This window comes from Stigmatopora argus, chromosome 12 (genome assembly GCF_051989625.1).
Source record: "Stigmatopora argus isolate UIUO_Sarg chromosome 12, RoL_Sarg_1.0, whole genome shotgun sequence".
NCBI lineage: Eukaryota > Metazoa > Chordata > Actinopteri > Syngnathiformes > Syngnathidae > Stigmatopora > Stigmatopora argus.
This window is the reverse complement of record NC_135398.1, coordinates 4,519,746-4,535,853: the sequence shown is the minus strand read 5'-3', so window position 1 is coordinate 4,535,853 and position 16,108 is coordinate 4,519,746. Positions and strand designations below refer to the sequence as shown.

General features: G+C 43.6%; 2 protein-coding genes across 3 annotated transcripts; both read left to right on the top strand.

Annotated features, from left to right (window-relative positions):
- The first annotated feature begins 685 nt into the window (after positions 1-685).
- nfatc4 (nuclear factor of activated T cells 4) lies at positions 686-8,141 on the top strand. Its single transcript, XM_077615357.1, has 13 exons — positions 686-1,075; positions 3,233-3,396; positions 3,454-3,954; positions 4,237-4,394; positions 4,936-5,098; positions 5,238-5,338; positions 5,451-5,552; positions 5,622-5,809; positions 5,884-6,024; positions 6,129-6,184; positions 6,405-6,531; positions 6,606-7,289; positions 7,963-8,141. Exons 1-13 carry the CDS (start codon positions 940-942, stop codon positions 8,031-8,033), a joined length of 2,592 nt encoding a protein of 863 aa, XP_077471483.1. The 5' UTR covers positions 686-939; the 3' UTR covers positions 8,034-8,141.
- A 274-nt stretch (positions 8,142-8,415) lies between these two features.
- On the top strand, positions 8,416-14,583 carry LOC144085405 (leukotriene B4 receptor 1-like). Of its 2 annotated transcripts, XM_077614641.1 has the most exons (5): positions 9,159-10,106; positions 11,015-11,594; positions 12,630-12,830; positions 12,910-12,953; positions 13,549-14,583. In XM_077614641.1, the coding sequence occupies exons 1-5, from the start codon at positions 10,099-10,101 to the stop codon at positions 13,793-13,795; spliced, it is 1,080 nt and encodes a 359-aa protein (XP_077470767.1). In that variant the 5' UTR covers positions 9,159-10,098; the 3' UTR covers positions 13,796-14,583. The 2 variants fall into 2 exon arrangements, with proteins under 2 accessions (XP_077470766.1, XP_077470767.1); XM_077614640.1 differs by lacking the exon at positions 13,549-14,583 and adding an exon at positions 8,416-8,590 and having other exon boundaries at positions 10,032-10,106; positions 12,630-12,942.
- The last annotated feature ends 1,525 nt before the right edge of the window (positions 14,584-16,108 follow it).

Genomic DNA, 16,108 nt, shown 5'->3' with positions numbered 1-16,108 from the left:
GGATTTTGGTCCGGTTGTTTTCGGATTGAACCAGTTGTTGAAACATGTATGCCAGACATCCAAGTGGAGTTCTCATCATCCGTTGCGATGCTTGTAAATAGTGGCATCATAATTTACATTTGCAAAATATTCTCAGGCCCGACACGCGTGACTCATAATGGGTACGTTGGCGAGCGAGACCCCCCGAAGTCGCTCCAACGCGATTCCCAATGAATCCCGAGCGACGTGGAGGCCGGCCGGGCCCGGCCGGAGAGCTGGTCTGAGCCGGAGAGAGGGCTGTTTATTTAAGTTTTTCGTCTCCTCGCTCAGACAGACTGCAACGGATAATGAGAAACAGATCTCTGACGGAGAAGAGAGGGGGTCGGGGGGCTGGAGGGCTCGTAAAGTGGGAACGGGGAGAAGGAGAAGGAAGGAGGGGGGACGAGGAAGGGGCGGTGAAGGAAGAACCACGGCCAAAAAAGGGGGGAGTGATGCGTTCAGGGCCTTGGTGGTCACACGGCAAAGTTGATGAGAGGGGGAGGAGGAGAAGGATATGAGAAAAGTGGGGGTTGAGGGGCGGGGGATTGGGATAATTGACAGGCGGGGTGACCCTATGGGGACCCAGTGACGGGGCCGCGGTTCCCACCCAGAGGCAATTAAGGGTAAAGGACGACAAAAATATTTCATCAACTTCTTTTACCCCCTCCCGCTTCCTCTTCCTTCTCATTTTCTTCTGTGTAGCGTGAGGATGAACCAAGGGAAGACTGGGACAAACTTGGGAAGGAAAAACTGGTGTCCAATCGCGCCATTCAGTCCGAAGAAGACGAGTGGGAAAGTTCTTCCGAGAGCAAGAGTGCTTTGCATCATGACTCGCACTTGAAAAGAAGAGAGCCGCCGCTTCCTTGAACTTGGAAGAAAAAGTTTTTTTTCTGGGGTGGTGGTGGGGGTCTCTCATCCACGATGGGGGCCGCGCCAGGCTCCGGCTGGGAAGAGGGCGAGTTCGAGTTCAAGCTGGTGTTCGAAGAAGACGCGCCGCGGCCGGAGGACGAGGGTTCCGGTTTCGTAGAACCCACTGACAGCAGCGGCAGCAGCGCGGGTGGGTCGCAATGACTTCTTGTATGTGAATGGAGACCCCCCCCCACCCACCGGGGAGGTCTGACATGCATGGGAACACACATGCATGCGTTATGTGCGTGTGTGTGTGTGTGTGTGAATGTGGTCGACTTTACATGTGTGTGCATGCGGACGCAATGTGGTTCTAATCAGGCGTGCGTGCGAGTTAACGGCTGCCATGTGGGGAGGAACCTCCCCACGCTAACCCCCCTCCCGCACAGTTACACAAAAATACACTGGTTGCCTTGAGATAGGAGCTTAATATCATCTCGGAGCGTGCTCAAAATTCAAATCACTTATCTGAAGTCATCTTTTTCTAATTTGGAATGTGATTTGGCGAGTACATTCGCTGGAAATGCATGGCATCTTTGTGTTAACATCTTTACAGAGGATAAAGAATATATGCTCTCAAGCCAATCTGCGGACCACTGGCCAGTGATTTTTTTGGCCCAGGGGAAATGATGAAATTATCACTGAATATGGCTCACAAAACAATCTTAAATGCAGACTACGTTCTGTTGCATTTCTCAGCATTAACTCTAGATGGAGGTAGTAATCCCTTGATTATCGCAAATTGGATTGGATTACTATATTCATCCCATATTCGGGAAATTTCATTGTGACAGTAGCAAGAAGGGGGAATGCAGATACAAAAAAATGTTACAATTTAGACAGTACAGTCGCAAAGGCCGCAGAACAACAAAGCAAAAGCACAAAGTACAAAGCAAAGCAAAGTAAATGGGATCATTAAGAATCACCAAATCAAATCATTAAGACAGAAAAGCAGTACTTTGCGATTTTTTCCTGCTATTAATTATCTAAAAAATGTAATGTTCATAAAAATGTGAAAATCCACGCAGAAACTCGTAAGCGGAACCCACTCTTGCTACTAGGAGGACTCAGCACTGAAGAAAAAATAAATAAAATAGTTATAATAGGGGTGACCCTACTTTGAGATTGGATTGGAAGCCGCAGCAAAGAAAAGCAATAAATCTCCCCAAAATAATATTCCATATATTCATTAATCATTTCATTTTTCAGGACAACAGCAGCTTTGATAACTTGGAAATATTGTTGTTGCCATGATAAGATTGACTTTTTGGGGCACGCTAATTGATTTGCTCTTATGCTTTGCGACCCCAGACAACCTCACATCACAGCGAAATAAGTAAATATTTATCAACAAATTATATGAAAAAAAAATAGACTCATGGTGCAAATTACCATTAGTAGAGGAAACGATCCAAAAGTACATTTCAACATTTCGTGAGTGCTGCGAAATTTGGATGTCTGTGCCAAAAAAAAGGTGATGTGTGTGTGTGTGTGTGTGTGTGTGTGTGGTAACTATTGAATAAATCCTTTCCATATGACTTTGGGGAATTATGAGAAGGGCCTTATTATTTATGGGACATTTATGCTTATCTGATATAATTAAGTTTGACATGGGCAGCCAGATTTTTGTTTTGGTTGTTCTTTGTGTAAGCTCCTGTTAACTTTGCTACTTACCGGCGAAGATTGAGCAACGATTTATTTTTCCCCGTTTGTTTTCCTTCTTCTCCCGCCTAATAGTTGCGTTTAACGACCAAGGAAGGAAAAAAAAGAAAGGTTTAACAGACCACAAATGGCCTCTATTCACTTCCACAAACAGGTATCTGAGCACAAATATAAGTTGCGCTCAATCTGCGGAGAATTAATATTCATACAACACGCATGTCATATCAACAAATCCAAGAAATTCCATTTACAATCATTACTTTTTGCTAGTTAGCATGAGCTAACAGCGCCTTGTCGTTAAGCCACCACGCCAAGAATGCCTAGGCTAGCTAAAATGCTAACTGTGCGTGAGTTGCTCATATGGCAGCAATTAACTTCCAGCAAACCGACTCAAACTGACGCATGGCTAACGATGATGGAACTGGATACACTTGCCATGTAATGATGTTTACAGTATTCAACAACGATATAATGAAGCTTTCTCATAAGCCATGTTTCCGAGGGAGTCGACAGCATTGGAAGAATGTACACAAATATGACTTTAGCCTCTAAAAACATTGAGCACATATTAAATGCAATTAACGGTATTATATATTTAGCATTTCTTTACAGTTTCTTGACCTTTCTCCTCAATAATCAATTCCAGATGGCCACGGCACCACCACCAGCGTGGAACTCTCTCTGGTCGGCATCCCCAGCCCGTCCCACTTAGCCAGTCAGCGGGCCGGAATGCATTCTCCGCCTCCACGGAGAGCGCCGGCCCGAGAATTCAGCGGCACCTACGAGAGTTTGCCGGCACGTTCCGTTCAAGTAAGTCAACTTAGTTCCGTGGATGAAAATGGACAATTCAAAGCGAGGACTTGTCAGGTTTCAGAGTCCCGTGTGGTGGAGTGTCCCAGCATCCAAATCACCACCATCTCCCCAGAGGACGGGCTAACACCCGCTGTTTCCTGGGATGGCGAGGGGAGCGCCAGGTGGGACAGGGAGCGGCTCTACCTTCCCCTGTTGGACCCCTTCAATTACCGAGATAGGTCCCCCGGCTCCCTCAGCCCGAGTCCTGCCTCCAGCCCTTCGTCCAGAGGCTGGTTGAGTCCGGCCTCCAGCTGCGACTCCCTACTGGTGGAAGAGGAGGAACTCAGCGAGGCCACTCTCCATTTTGGGATTTCGCCCTCGTCCCGGCCGACTTCGCCGGGCGGAAAGAAACGGCGAAACTCGCCACTGGCGTCGCCTTGCTCGTCCCGTAGGGGGAGTTTCTCAGACGAGCAACCTGGCCCAGATGGAAGAGACTCTGGCCTTCAGTCACAAGCTTCACCCGATAACTGCGAACTCAGCGTTCCACAGAAAACGAGAAAGACCTCCGTGGAACAGGTGCCGTTGACACGTCATCAAATGCTTTCAGATTCTCTAAAACTAAACCCATCTCAAATCTCATCCAATCATTAAACCTACCCAAAGCCTTGTGTCTTCAAAACCCTGAACACACCCTTTTCTAAGCTCAACCACAACCCTAAACTTTAAAAAAACAAACACCATACCCAATTCGAAACTCTTCCGCTAACCCTTTCTAAACCTGAAACTGAAGCTAAACAACTCTGAATCCGATCGCAATCATTTGATGGAATTCTCAATCCATTTTCTCAAACTTCCCAGCTGTCTCCAAGAGATAAGGAGCAAGGACCAGGGCAACAGCAGCCCGAAAACCTGCAGACCAGGAGAGACCCACCCGCAATGAGTATGAACTACCTCTCGGTGCCCACTGCTCTGGTTTGGGGTCGGACCCGGGCCAGCACTCACAGTCCTCTCTTCAGGCAAGAAGTTATTAGGGTCACAATTTCACTTTAACCACATCTTTTACTCGCATATAAGCCGTCTCCTCGTATAAGCCGCACCCTTAAAATGGCCTTAAAATCGTTGAATTTTACAATTCCTTGCGTACAAGCCCCCCCCGGTTCACAACTTTCACCTCCATATTCATGGTTTTAATAGGGAGTACAAATGTGTTACTTTGAAGGGAAAATCTTAAGAAGAATCATCACACGTGGTATTTCTGAGATACTGTATGAATCAAAAGCACATTATTAGGCTCAATATCATAAGGAATTAATTCATTCAGTAATGATTGTTTTCCTACCGCAAAACAGAAAATAACCAACATATAGTAATGTTTCTTTGCCGACATCTACTGGTGAAAAAGTATAGCAAGTCTTATGCGCATATAGGCTGTATCCTTTATTCAGTCATCTTTTTTTTTGTTACAAATACGGCTTACATGCGAGAAAATACGGTAATGGACATTGGACGACTTACTTTAACACATTGCCTATGTAACACTGCCAACCAAACGTGTAGGACCAACGCCTTGCCACCCCTCGACTGGCCCCTACCTTCTCAGTTTGACCAGTATGAGCTTCGCATTGAGGTACAGCCAAGGGCGCACCACCGGGCGCACTATGAGACGGAAGGGAGTCGCGGAGCTGTCAAGGCGGCTCCGACTGGACATCCCGTTATCAAGGTAACATTACTAGGCCTGCTGTGAGGGGGGCTAAGTGGTGTAAATAGGTCCAATGACTGACAGACCCCATTGTAGCATTGGAGGAGCGTTGATCTTGACCACAGTTTGGCTTAAATTTCTTGCTGCGTTTCTTTTTCAGCTCTTTGGCTATAACGAAAGGAAACCGCTTTCTCTTCAAGTGTTTGTTGGAACCGCAGACGATCGATCCATCAGGCCACACCCTTTTTATCAGATACACAGGTACAGGGTAGCCTTCAGAGCAGCTATCCGATCTGTCAGAATGGCCAAAATGTAAAGCTCGATAATTGCAACGGACTTTGCCGGCACCCTCAAATAATTTTTGTCTTTTCAGGGTGACAGGGAAAATGGTGGGCACCACTAGCCACGAGAGTATCCAGGCGGGCACAAAAGTTTTGGACATCCCGTTAAGCCCCGAGAACCACATGACTGCACTGTAAGTAGACTTGGGTTCTTTTTGAAAGCGCCACATAGGAGCTAATGGTAATGCCGTGAAATCCTACAGAATCGACTGTGCTGGGATTCTCAAGCTGAGGAACTCTGACATCGAGCTAAGGAAGGGCGAAACCGATGTCGGAAGGAAGAACACGCGAGTGCGCTTGATCTTCCGCACCCACCTGGCACTGGCGCCACCTGTTGCCCCCACTGGTCGGGTCCTGGCCCTGCAGGTCGCTTCGCTGCCAATCGAATGCTGTGAGTGGTTGCTTTTGTGCGGCCACTAGATTGCGAAGATACACTTGGACCAGATAGTCTTTTGTCCACCACAGCGCAACGGTCGGCACAGGAGCTCCCCGTCATTGAGTCGGTCAGCCTGACTTCGAGTTCTGTCGAAGGTGGCGAGGAGCTTCTTCTGAGCGGCACCAATTTCGTGGCTATCTCCAGAGTTCTTTTCATTGAGAGAAGTACAGGTGAGGTTTTGAGGAGCTCAAAGAATGAAGTAAAATGTTTTTTTCAGCAGTTGCTTAAGGCTAGCTGGTGATTCTTCTTCATGTTTTGTCTTGTACATAATCAGACGGTAAACTTCAGTGGGAAGAGGAAGCGCAGGTGGACCGTGACAACAGCAATGAGGTACTCGCGTCTTTGTGCAATCACTGCACCTAGTTCTTGTAAGTAAGCCAATATCCTCCTCACAATTGGGAGAAGAAAATATGTGGGTTGAGGTTTCAATGAAGCAGCAGGACACAATTCAGTGGCTATGACTCAGAATCACTCTGAACTAGATCAATTGGCTTTGGAGAGTTCGTCTGGATGAGATCTTTCATTTGCCATCGTGTTGTTTTTCCACCAGTGCTTGCTGTGTGTGAGGGTGCCACAATATTCCGACTTGTCCATCACTCATCCGGTGTCAGTCAGTCTTTATGTGTCCAATGGAAAGAGGAAAAGGAGCAGCACTCATTGTTTCAAATATGTCCCCAGTTAGTATCCACTTCATATCATTTTGCTGTACAATAGTAGGGGCTAAATTTGCCTTCTGTCATTCCTCATGCAGTCATGTTCAAGGAAGAGGATCCACTTTTGTCTCGGGGGCCACCTCTGGGTGGAGGGGCGCCGTGCTCTTCGATGGGAAGTCAGCCCAGCATTAACATGAGTTGTGACCCCGCGACCGACGAGAAGACAGGTATGGCCTTCAACTTGCCTCCCTACCCGTCCACCTACTCCCCACCATGCACCGCCGTGGCTTACCCGGAGGAGTATGGCGCTGACAAGGTGGCGGAGAACACCATTGGGACCGGTCCCACTGTTTCAGACCATCAAACCAGCTTTGAGAACCTGGAGTTGGGCTTCACTGAGCTCCTGCCACCTCTTTACCTCCATGGTCCCCAGCCACCATCCCCTTGCCCCTGGCTGGACTCACCCTACCTCTCCTCCTCCCCTTCTCCTTCCCACTCCTCCTCTCTTAGCCCCTTTGCAGCTGGCAGCCCCATCTCCACCTCCCCTCTACCTCCTCTCCCAACTCCGCCATTCCCTCAGTACTGCGCTTATCCCCAAGAAATAAGTCCCTCCCCTCCCACGCAACTAAGCGTCTACCCAGACGTGTGTTCGGCACCTTACTCCCATTATGAGAGTTGGGACCCCCCAGCAGGGGTTCTGGGGGCGAATCACGGAGAACTACGGGATGCCACTTTGGACTTCACCAGTTCCACCACCATGCACCAAATCACATTTGAGGAAGGTGAGTAAAAGGTCTTCAAATCAGACTCTAATCGTACCTATAAGTTTTTCTAGGGGACTTTAGATCAACTTTGCGCAAAATGTAAGTTACGTGATAGGATCTGTGCGCGGGGGGTGGTGTTTTGACAACAAACTTTCACGCAAAAGCACATACGTACATGCAAATTATAGTTAGGAAGAAGTTAACTCCCTTTAAAAATGTAAAAATAGAGATGAAGTGCAATTGACATCATGTTTGTGTACATTTCAATCAAATATAGTAAATAATCAGATGCATACTATTTTTATTAACAATTACTTTGCCGCCATCCTATTCCTGTTTGGGGAACACTAAGAGATTGACTTGGCTAAATGTAAATGGGGCAGAAAATAGACCAGGTCCGCATTTTTGCCTGAGAGGAGAACGTATTGTTGAGTTGGGTAAACTCAGAGGGTTTTGGGGGTTAGCGTATAGAACTGGTGGTCTCCAAACCAATCCACAGAGGCTGCTATGAACCCTACTGATCCATTGCAGACAGTTTAACCAATCAGCTTTCTGCTCAAACATGCAGCGACTAACTGCATTCAACTTTTTACACTTGTAAGACTTGTCACATTTACTTGGACTGAAATCCTGCAACCACTGATATAAAATATCAAATTCCCAACCACTTTTTGTTGTTTTGAACCCACAGTGTCTGAGTACATCGGACAGGACATGCAGTCCTACCAGGCTTCTTCACACATGGACAAGCAACCACTCTGATGATGTCATAGTTTAGCATCAGTCCTTTTGCATTGCACTTGCTATATAGCACAACTTTCTGCTCTACTTGTCCATTCTTATTGCTGGGGACTCATCTTATGGAATTATGAACATTGCATTTTTCCTTCTGTTAAATGAAATGTTTTTTTTTTTCAAATAAATTATGTATAAAATTCAGGAGTCTTTGTGTTTTTAAAGAAAAAAAAAAAGCTGCCATGACTAGTCATTCAATTTCCGTACAACAAAGGGTGCTGGAGCCCATCCCAGTCAACTTCGGGCAGTAGGCGGTGGTACACCCGGAATTGGTTTGACAGCCAATCGCAGGGCATACTGAAATAAATAACCATTCAAGCTCACACCCACAACTAGGGACAATTTAGATTGCTCAAGCGGTCTAGCATGCATGTTTTTCGATTGTGGTAGGAAACCGGAATACTCTGAGAAAACCCACGCCAAAAAAGCGGGGAGAACATGCTAAATCCACACAGGAAGGTCGGAACTCCGGAGGTGTGATGACTGCAGAATGGAAAAGTTACATTCCTTGCTTGTTCGTACATGTAAGTGTTTCTTTTAAGTGTACTCTATTACGTAATTCTCGATGTGTGTATATGCACACAACTGAAATCTTGCACAATCTTTTACAATCTGTTATTCACCTTCCGGCAATTGATTTGTATCCCACCAACTCACACACCGGATATACGTAGATGTCAGGATGAGAAACGTTTCATCACCAAACTAATACTTATGAATGCAATTTTGTTTACAGGAAGAAGTAAATGGCCTAATTCACCAAAAAAGTGAAATTTGGCTGCATGTGGTAATCATTTAACAATCAGATCTCTGGCATATTTAAGAAAATAACCTTAAAATGGAGTTTGTTCAAGCCCAGTTTTCCCATAATGACTGTTTTAAATCAAAACAAATGCAGATGTTGGTCTCTTAACCCTAGAATGGTAACCCTCTATTTCAGGGGTTACCTTTCACGCTTCTGAAATAGAGGGTTACCATGGTTACCGGGGGGAAAACGGGTACCCTTCATTGCACCGTCTTGCTTAGGACCCATTTTTTCCCCCCGGTAACCATGGTAACCCTCTATTTCAGAAGCGTGAAAGGTAACCCCTGAAATAGAGGGTTACCATTCTAGGGTTAAGGCAGAACTTAGTGAGAATTATAAATATACATAGTGATAACTCAACAGCTTCACAGAATAAAGCGCTTTATTTTGTAGCGTTAGCCCGACCGATCAGGTACCAAATAACGATTCCTCTTCATATTACAGCGATTTTTCAGTTTAATACCATCCTGACAAATGATAGTTTAACGCTACAAATGCTGCACAATCAAGTTGCACTAGCTAATCTGATTGGCTCATTACTTAACCCAAATATGTCAAAGTGGCGGCCCGGGGGCCAAATCTGGCCCGCCGCATCATTTTGTGTGGCCCGGAAAAGTAAATCATGAGTGATGACTTTCTGTTTTAGGATCAAAATTTTTCCCTTTTAAATCAATAATTGTAATTTTTTAATCATTTTTTTCTGTGTTTTTAGTTCAAAATCATTTTGTAAAATCTAAAAATATATATATAAAAAAGCTAAAATAAACATTGTTTTAGATCTATAAAAAACTGAATATTCAGGGCTTTTAATCCATTTATAAAAAAAAAAAATCTAAATATTATATCTAAAATGGTCCGGCCCACATGAAATCAAGTTGACGTTAAAGCGGCCCACGAACCAACCCGAGTCTGACACCCCTGACTTAACCAATCGACGTATTGATCCAGAGTGACGCATTGTTACACCTTTCCCAATGCTTTCTATGTCAAATGCACATTCCTTAGGAATAGAATAAAGTGGGGAAGGGAAAAACTTGGGATTGGAAAATAATGTTTTCATAAGGAGGGGCGTGTACACGCCCGCGAGCAAGTTAGCGCATGTGTGTGTAGGATGTGATTCACTTTATGATGCAGCACTCTGACATGGTCTGTCCCACAAGGGAAGCGACTGAGCACGAAGAACCACAAGTGGAAGGAATATTTTCATTTTCATAAACAAATCGCATCATGGGAAGGTCAGTAACCCTCGTCAGCAATCTACCCACAGCTCGTTTATACCCATTTTAATACTCACTTCACTTTAGAATCGGTTTATTTCACTGTCATTTTTAGCAGTCATGCTACAGGGATTGTTAAATACAGTGTTTGCTTATTCCAAGAAATTTTTGAATATTTATCAATAGTGTTTTTAATAAGAAAAGATACAAAATAGGAAATTGTAATGCCTTTCTGTTTGATTTAGTTTTTTATTTGGGAATTTCATTTAACGACAAATGGAAACCGAAAGTGTTCTCTCTTATCTTTTAGATTTTAGAATTTTTATTTTGTTTAAAAAAAAACAACAGTGAATATTTTCCAAAGTACTTGATCGTCAAGGAAACAGAACATTTTATATTTATTTTATTTTAGAAAAATTGCATTTTTTCTTTTTTTCTTTTTTTTTTTTTTTACAATTTGTGACCAATCAGTTTATTTAAAAAACCAAACAAAATGTTGTCAGAGCCGAGCAAAATTTTCTAGACAGCGTGTTTTAGCATGCTGGGTAAAACCCGTTGGCGTCAGGCCCGCCGCGAATATTTGCGAGGCTGCGTAAGTGCATCAGGCTGGTTGATTATACACGATATCCTGGCCAGCTAGAATAAGGAAAAGTCTTCTATTACTCTATTTGAAATAAAACTACAAAATCCCTTTATAGAAAGCCAACAAATTAAGCTAAATATTAAGTTAAGGAGTTAGAAAAGTGACTAAAGCGGTTAGTAGCACGTACTATAGTGTTTTATAGCAAGTATCAAACGGCAAGATGAAAATTTGCAGTGCTAAGACCATGTTTATTACCAATAAAATATGATACAGTCAATACTAATAATAGTATCAAATAGGCATAAACTAAAAGGAGCCCCCCACATCCATCTTCTCCTTCCAGCATGCGCAACCTGAGCGAGGCTTTCGTACGCTCGGCGATCGAAAACGCGAGCCCCGAGGACGACAGCGTGGTGAGCAACGACTTCTCCACCACGATCGGCGCCCTCATCCTGGGACTGGTCTTCCTCCTGGGCGTGCCCGGGAACCTCTTCATCGTGTGGAGCATCCTGGCTCGGGCCCGCCGCCGCTCGGTCACGACGCTGCTCATCCTCAACCTGGCTTGCGCCGACGGCTTCCTGATGGCGCTCACCATCTTCTTCATCGTCTACTTGGCCAAGCAGACTTGGGTGTTCGGCTCGCCCCTCTGCAAGGGCCTCTTCTATCTGTGCAACGTCAACATGTACGCCTCCATCTTCCTCATCACGCTGATGAGCGTGCACCGCTTGGTGGTGGTGGTGCTACCCCGGCGGACTTCGGCCAAGCTCAGCAGGAAGGTGGTGCGCCGCATCATTTTGGGCATGTGGCTGGTGGTGGCCGTCACCTCCTTGCCCTCGTTGATCTTCCGGGACGTTCGGGAGGACAAGGACGAACGGAACAAGACCAGACTGGTGTGCGCGCCCAACCACACGCTCCCTCGATACGTAAGCCCACTTATGTCCCAAACTGTATTTTTGTTTTTTTGGAACAAGACTAAAGTCTGAGTTCTTGTTTTTGCGAACAGTGAAAAGATTTACCATATTTTTTTCGGACTATAAGTCGCACCCGAGTATAAGGCGCACTAACCAAAAAATCCACAACGAAAGGGTAAAATTTTTTAAAAAAAACAAGTCGCTCTGGCACCCCCCGCAACGTGTATCTGGATAAGCAGTACATAAAATGAATGAATTATTGCATTATTTGTACTGGTCTAAAAAATACAGGCACTGGATCTGCATCAAATTGGTATGTGCAAAACATTCATTCATTTTCGGAACCGTTTTATCCTCACGAGGGTCACATTGGGTGCTGGAGCCTATCCCAGCTGACTTTGGGCCAGAGGCAGGGGACACCCTGAATTGGTGGCCAGCCAATCGCAGGGCACGATGAGACAAACAACCAATCACTCATAGCTAGGGGAAATTTAGAGCGTCCAATCAGCCTACCATTAATGTTTTCTGGATGTGGGAGGAAAGCGGAGTACCCAGAGAAAACCCACGTGGGCCAGGGCAGAACATACAAACTCCACACAGGTGGACCAACCTGGATTTGAACCCAGGTCCCCCACCGTGAGGCCAACGCGCTAACCACTCATCCGCCGGACTGCCTACTCCATACATAATATATACAATTAAATTTGTGGCGTTTTAAACGTTCCTAACAATATTGATGGACTACTCATGTGGCAGGCTGCCTGGTGTGGAATGGTTAGCGCGTCAGCCTCACAGTTCTGAGGCCGAGGGTTCAATTCCTCACTGTGTGGCATTTGCATGGGTTTTATCTGGGTTTTCCATTTTCCTCCCAGATCCCAAAAACATGGATGCAAGGCTGGTCAAACACTCTAAATTGCCCCTAGCTATCATTGGTTGGATGTCTCCTCGTGCTCTGTGATTGGCTGGCCATGAAGATTCAACCAAGTTTAGTGATTCCAAATGCACGCCCCAATTTCTGAAAACGAACAATCCTTTCATGCTTTTCAGGTGAGGTTTCAGTACTCATTCGAGACCGTGGCGGGCTTCATTCTACCATACGCCGTCATCATCACAAGCTACGTGCTGATCCTGAGACGCCTGCGACAGACCAAGTTCCGGCGAAAGGTGCGCAGCGAGAAGCTTATCCTGGCCATTGTGGTGATGTTCTGCCTCTTCTGGCTGCCCTACCACGTCATTAACATGATACAGGTTTGCCTCAAACATTTCATCCCGCACTTGCCCTCACAACTCAGGAGCGAGCCAACACGGACTGTTTTTATCGTTTAAGGTGGCAGCAGAATGGTACAAAGAGGGATCACCCCGAAGAGACATGTGAGTTTAAAAAAAAAAAAATCGCAATCATTTTTCTGTGGTCAGAATTTCAGTGTGTAACAAACCCAATGCAAATATTTTCATAAACAAGAGCACAAATTGATATTTTTCTTAACCCTTACACGGCACTTATTGAAACCATTGACAAACTTTTAATCATTTCTACCTCCCACTCAAAATGAATTGGGCGTCTACCACCGTCATTGGCGCAGTCAGTTTTTTTTTAGGTTTATTTGAACTGGACCTCTATTGCCAGCAATCACATGCAATGCATAAAGTACTATAAAAAATACTATAGCATGTGTTTTCATTTTAATTTCATTCTGCTTTTAGTCAATGAATTATAAATGTATTTATACTTATATTATATTCCTTCATTTATACTTATTTTGACCTGAAACACAAAGAAATGACATTGACCAAATACGAACTAAGACCTCAAATTGAAATCTTGAAATGTAGTTGAACTTTGACCTATGTAGTGGTTTTTTTTCCATTTAGTTTAAACCTAAGCCAGTCAAATCAAATAATTACAAGCCAGGAAAAAAGAAACTTACCTTTATGATCTCACGAGTCTCCACGTTTGTCCCCTCAGCTTGGAAAACATCTACAAGTCGAGTCGTGCCATCACTTCAGCCCTGGCTTTCATCAGCAGTTGCGCCAACCCAGTCTTGTACACTTTTGCCGGCAAGGCATACATCAAGAAGAACGGCTTTGCCTTCATGGCGCGTCTCTTTGAGGGGACGTCACAAGACCAGACGGCCACCAAGCGGGGGAAGAACGTCACGCTCAGCGACGTGGACTCTGGCACGGCCTCCTTGTCGGCACAAAATGGACGATAAAGACCCTGGCAGGAAGCAAAAAGAGGAAATATGACTCCATCAATGTACATAGTAATTGCAGAGTTTAAATATTTACCCCAGTGGACATTTTTAGGGGGTTACAGAAATATTTAGTTATGAGCTCTTCCACTAGGTGGCAAACTATTGATCAACACAGCCACCTGTTGCCAGTACACTACCATTAGTATGTTTACCTGAACATGTCTCAATTTAATGCTAATTTGAAAATTCTACAAGTTTGGTCAGGCTGTGTAACACCCACGTACGAATTCATATTATGAAATAAGTCATAATGCAATACACATTTGCTAAATATAACTTACAATGGAGGAATGTTAACTTTCACCCAAAATTAGTAATCAGATGCTAGCCGTAGCACGTGATTTTTTGTGCAATTACATTTATTGCAGGAAAACTTACGTGTAAAAAGATATGTTCAGCTTGCTGTACTATTTTTCTAGGTGCTATATTTTACAGCTTGATGTCTACAGCACTCACTTTCTGTTATGAATTTTAATTACAGACATCTAATGCCCATTTTACAGTGTGTTTATGTACTTGCTTATCTCCAACCACAGTTGGACAATATTCCTAAGGTATTTTGTATTGTATTTTCACCATTTTTTTATGTGAGCCAAGACAACAACACAAGTCAGCAGTTTCAAATTTTATTGAACATGTCATTGACGTGGGTAACAAAAGATTTTTTCTTGCATTATAATAAAGTCAAAGGATTGGATTTGTATACATAATACTTGCATCATAAAATGATTCAGGAAGAAAGTGCACATCTTGGTAGAGAATACTTACTTGAATTCTAAATGTTAGAATATTTGAAGATACTTTTGGTTGTTGAAGTAATGCCTTTACTTTCTGGGACCAAACTGAATATTAGACTTGAAAAAACCTAAAAGATGGGAGAACAATGCAAAATGTGGCTTTAGAAGATGATATAAAAAAACAAAAACAAGTCTACCCAGTGGGGGGGGGTCAAACCCATCAGTGTAGTCAAGATGAAATCATTAGTTTCATGTGAAACACGAACTCAAATACAACTCATCATTGAAGGTTTGACTCTGAGAAAACATTTCTAAATTGGCTTTTAACAATTGGTGGTCAAAATACGATGGTAAATTAGGTGAGGCCTCATTTACAAAAAAAATGTTTCCTAAAAATGAACGCCAGACCACCTTGGGTTAAAAAAAAATACTGACACTTAAACATGTACATTAATGCATAAATCACTTCATGCATTAAGTGCGGTGCACTCTTAAAATGACTAAAAAAAGAGGACTTACCTTACAAAAAAGTCAAGTCAATGTAGAACCTAAAGATGGGAGAACAACGCAAAATTTAGCTTTAGATGATATAAAAACAAAACAAAGAACAAGTCGATGTAGTGGGGTCAAACCAGTCAGTGGTCAATTCTAAATCATTAGTTTCATGTGAAACACAGACAAATACAACTCATCATTGAAGGTTTGACTCTAAGCACATTTCTAAATTGAATTTTAACAGTTGCTGGTCAAAATACGATGGTCAATTAGGTGAGGCCTCATTTACAAAAAAATAGGCTTCCTAAAATGAGCGCCAGACCACCTTTAGTTAAAAAAATACTGACACTTTTAAACATGTGCAAGCTACGCTGCCATCTTGTTAGGAGTGGTAGGCCAAGTAGCACATGTTTAGAAGAGACAGAAAACTTAACACATTACGAAAATAATATAATGGCACCAACACATGTAAATACGTATTAGACTAAAAGAAGCTGGAGTAAACAGTTAGGTACCTAAACAATAGAATTTAAAACGCTTGCCATTGTTTCAGTAGCCGAACGTCAAATCGACCATGTGTGCCAAGACACGCAGGAGAAGAGAGACCGCTAATGACGCGACAGCAGTTCTTATGGGTTGATCAGTGTCACGTGACTAATGCTCCCACCCATACGGGCCGAGACGTCCGGTTTTGGAGTGGCGTACTTCCGGCCGCTGTTGTTGACGTAACAATAATAAAACCATGACTTAAATAAAACATTTAAATTTCAACATACTTAAAAAAAATCAAAGAATCTTACAGCACCTAAAATAGTCATAATAAAATAATGTTTTAGTCGCCATTGCTATTTTTAAAAAAAATATTCTCATGCGATGCTATTGTTTTTATTTCAAGGGATTAAGACCCTTGTTTTATTGACAAACAAATTCTCTAAATGTAGCTGTGTTCTGCGAAGTGTTTTTGGGCAAGAGATTAAACCACAAATTATCCAATGTTTTGGCAGACACAGCCGTCATTGACTAAACCTTACCCGGTCAA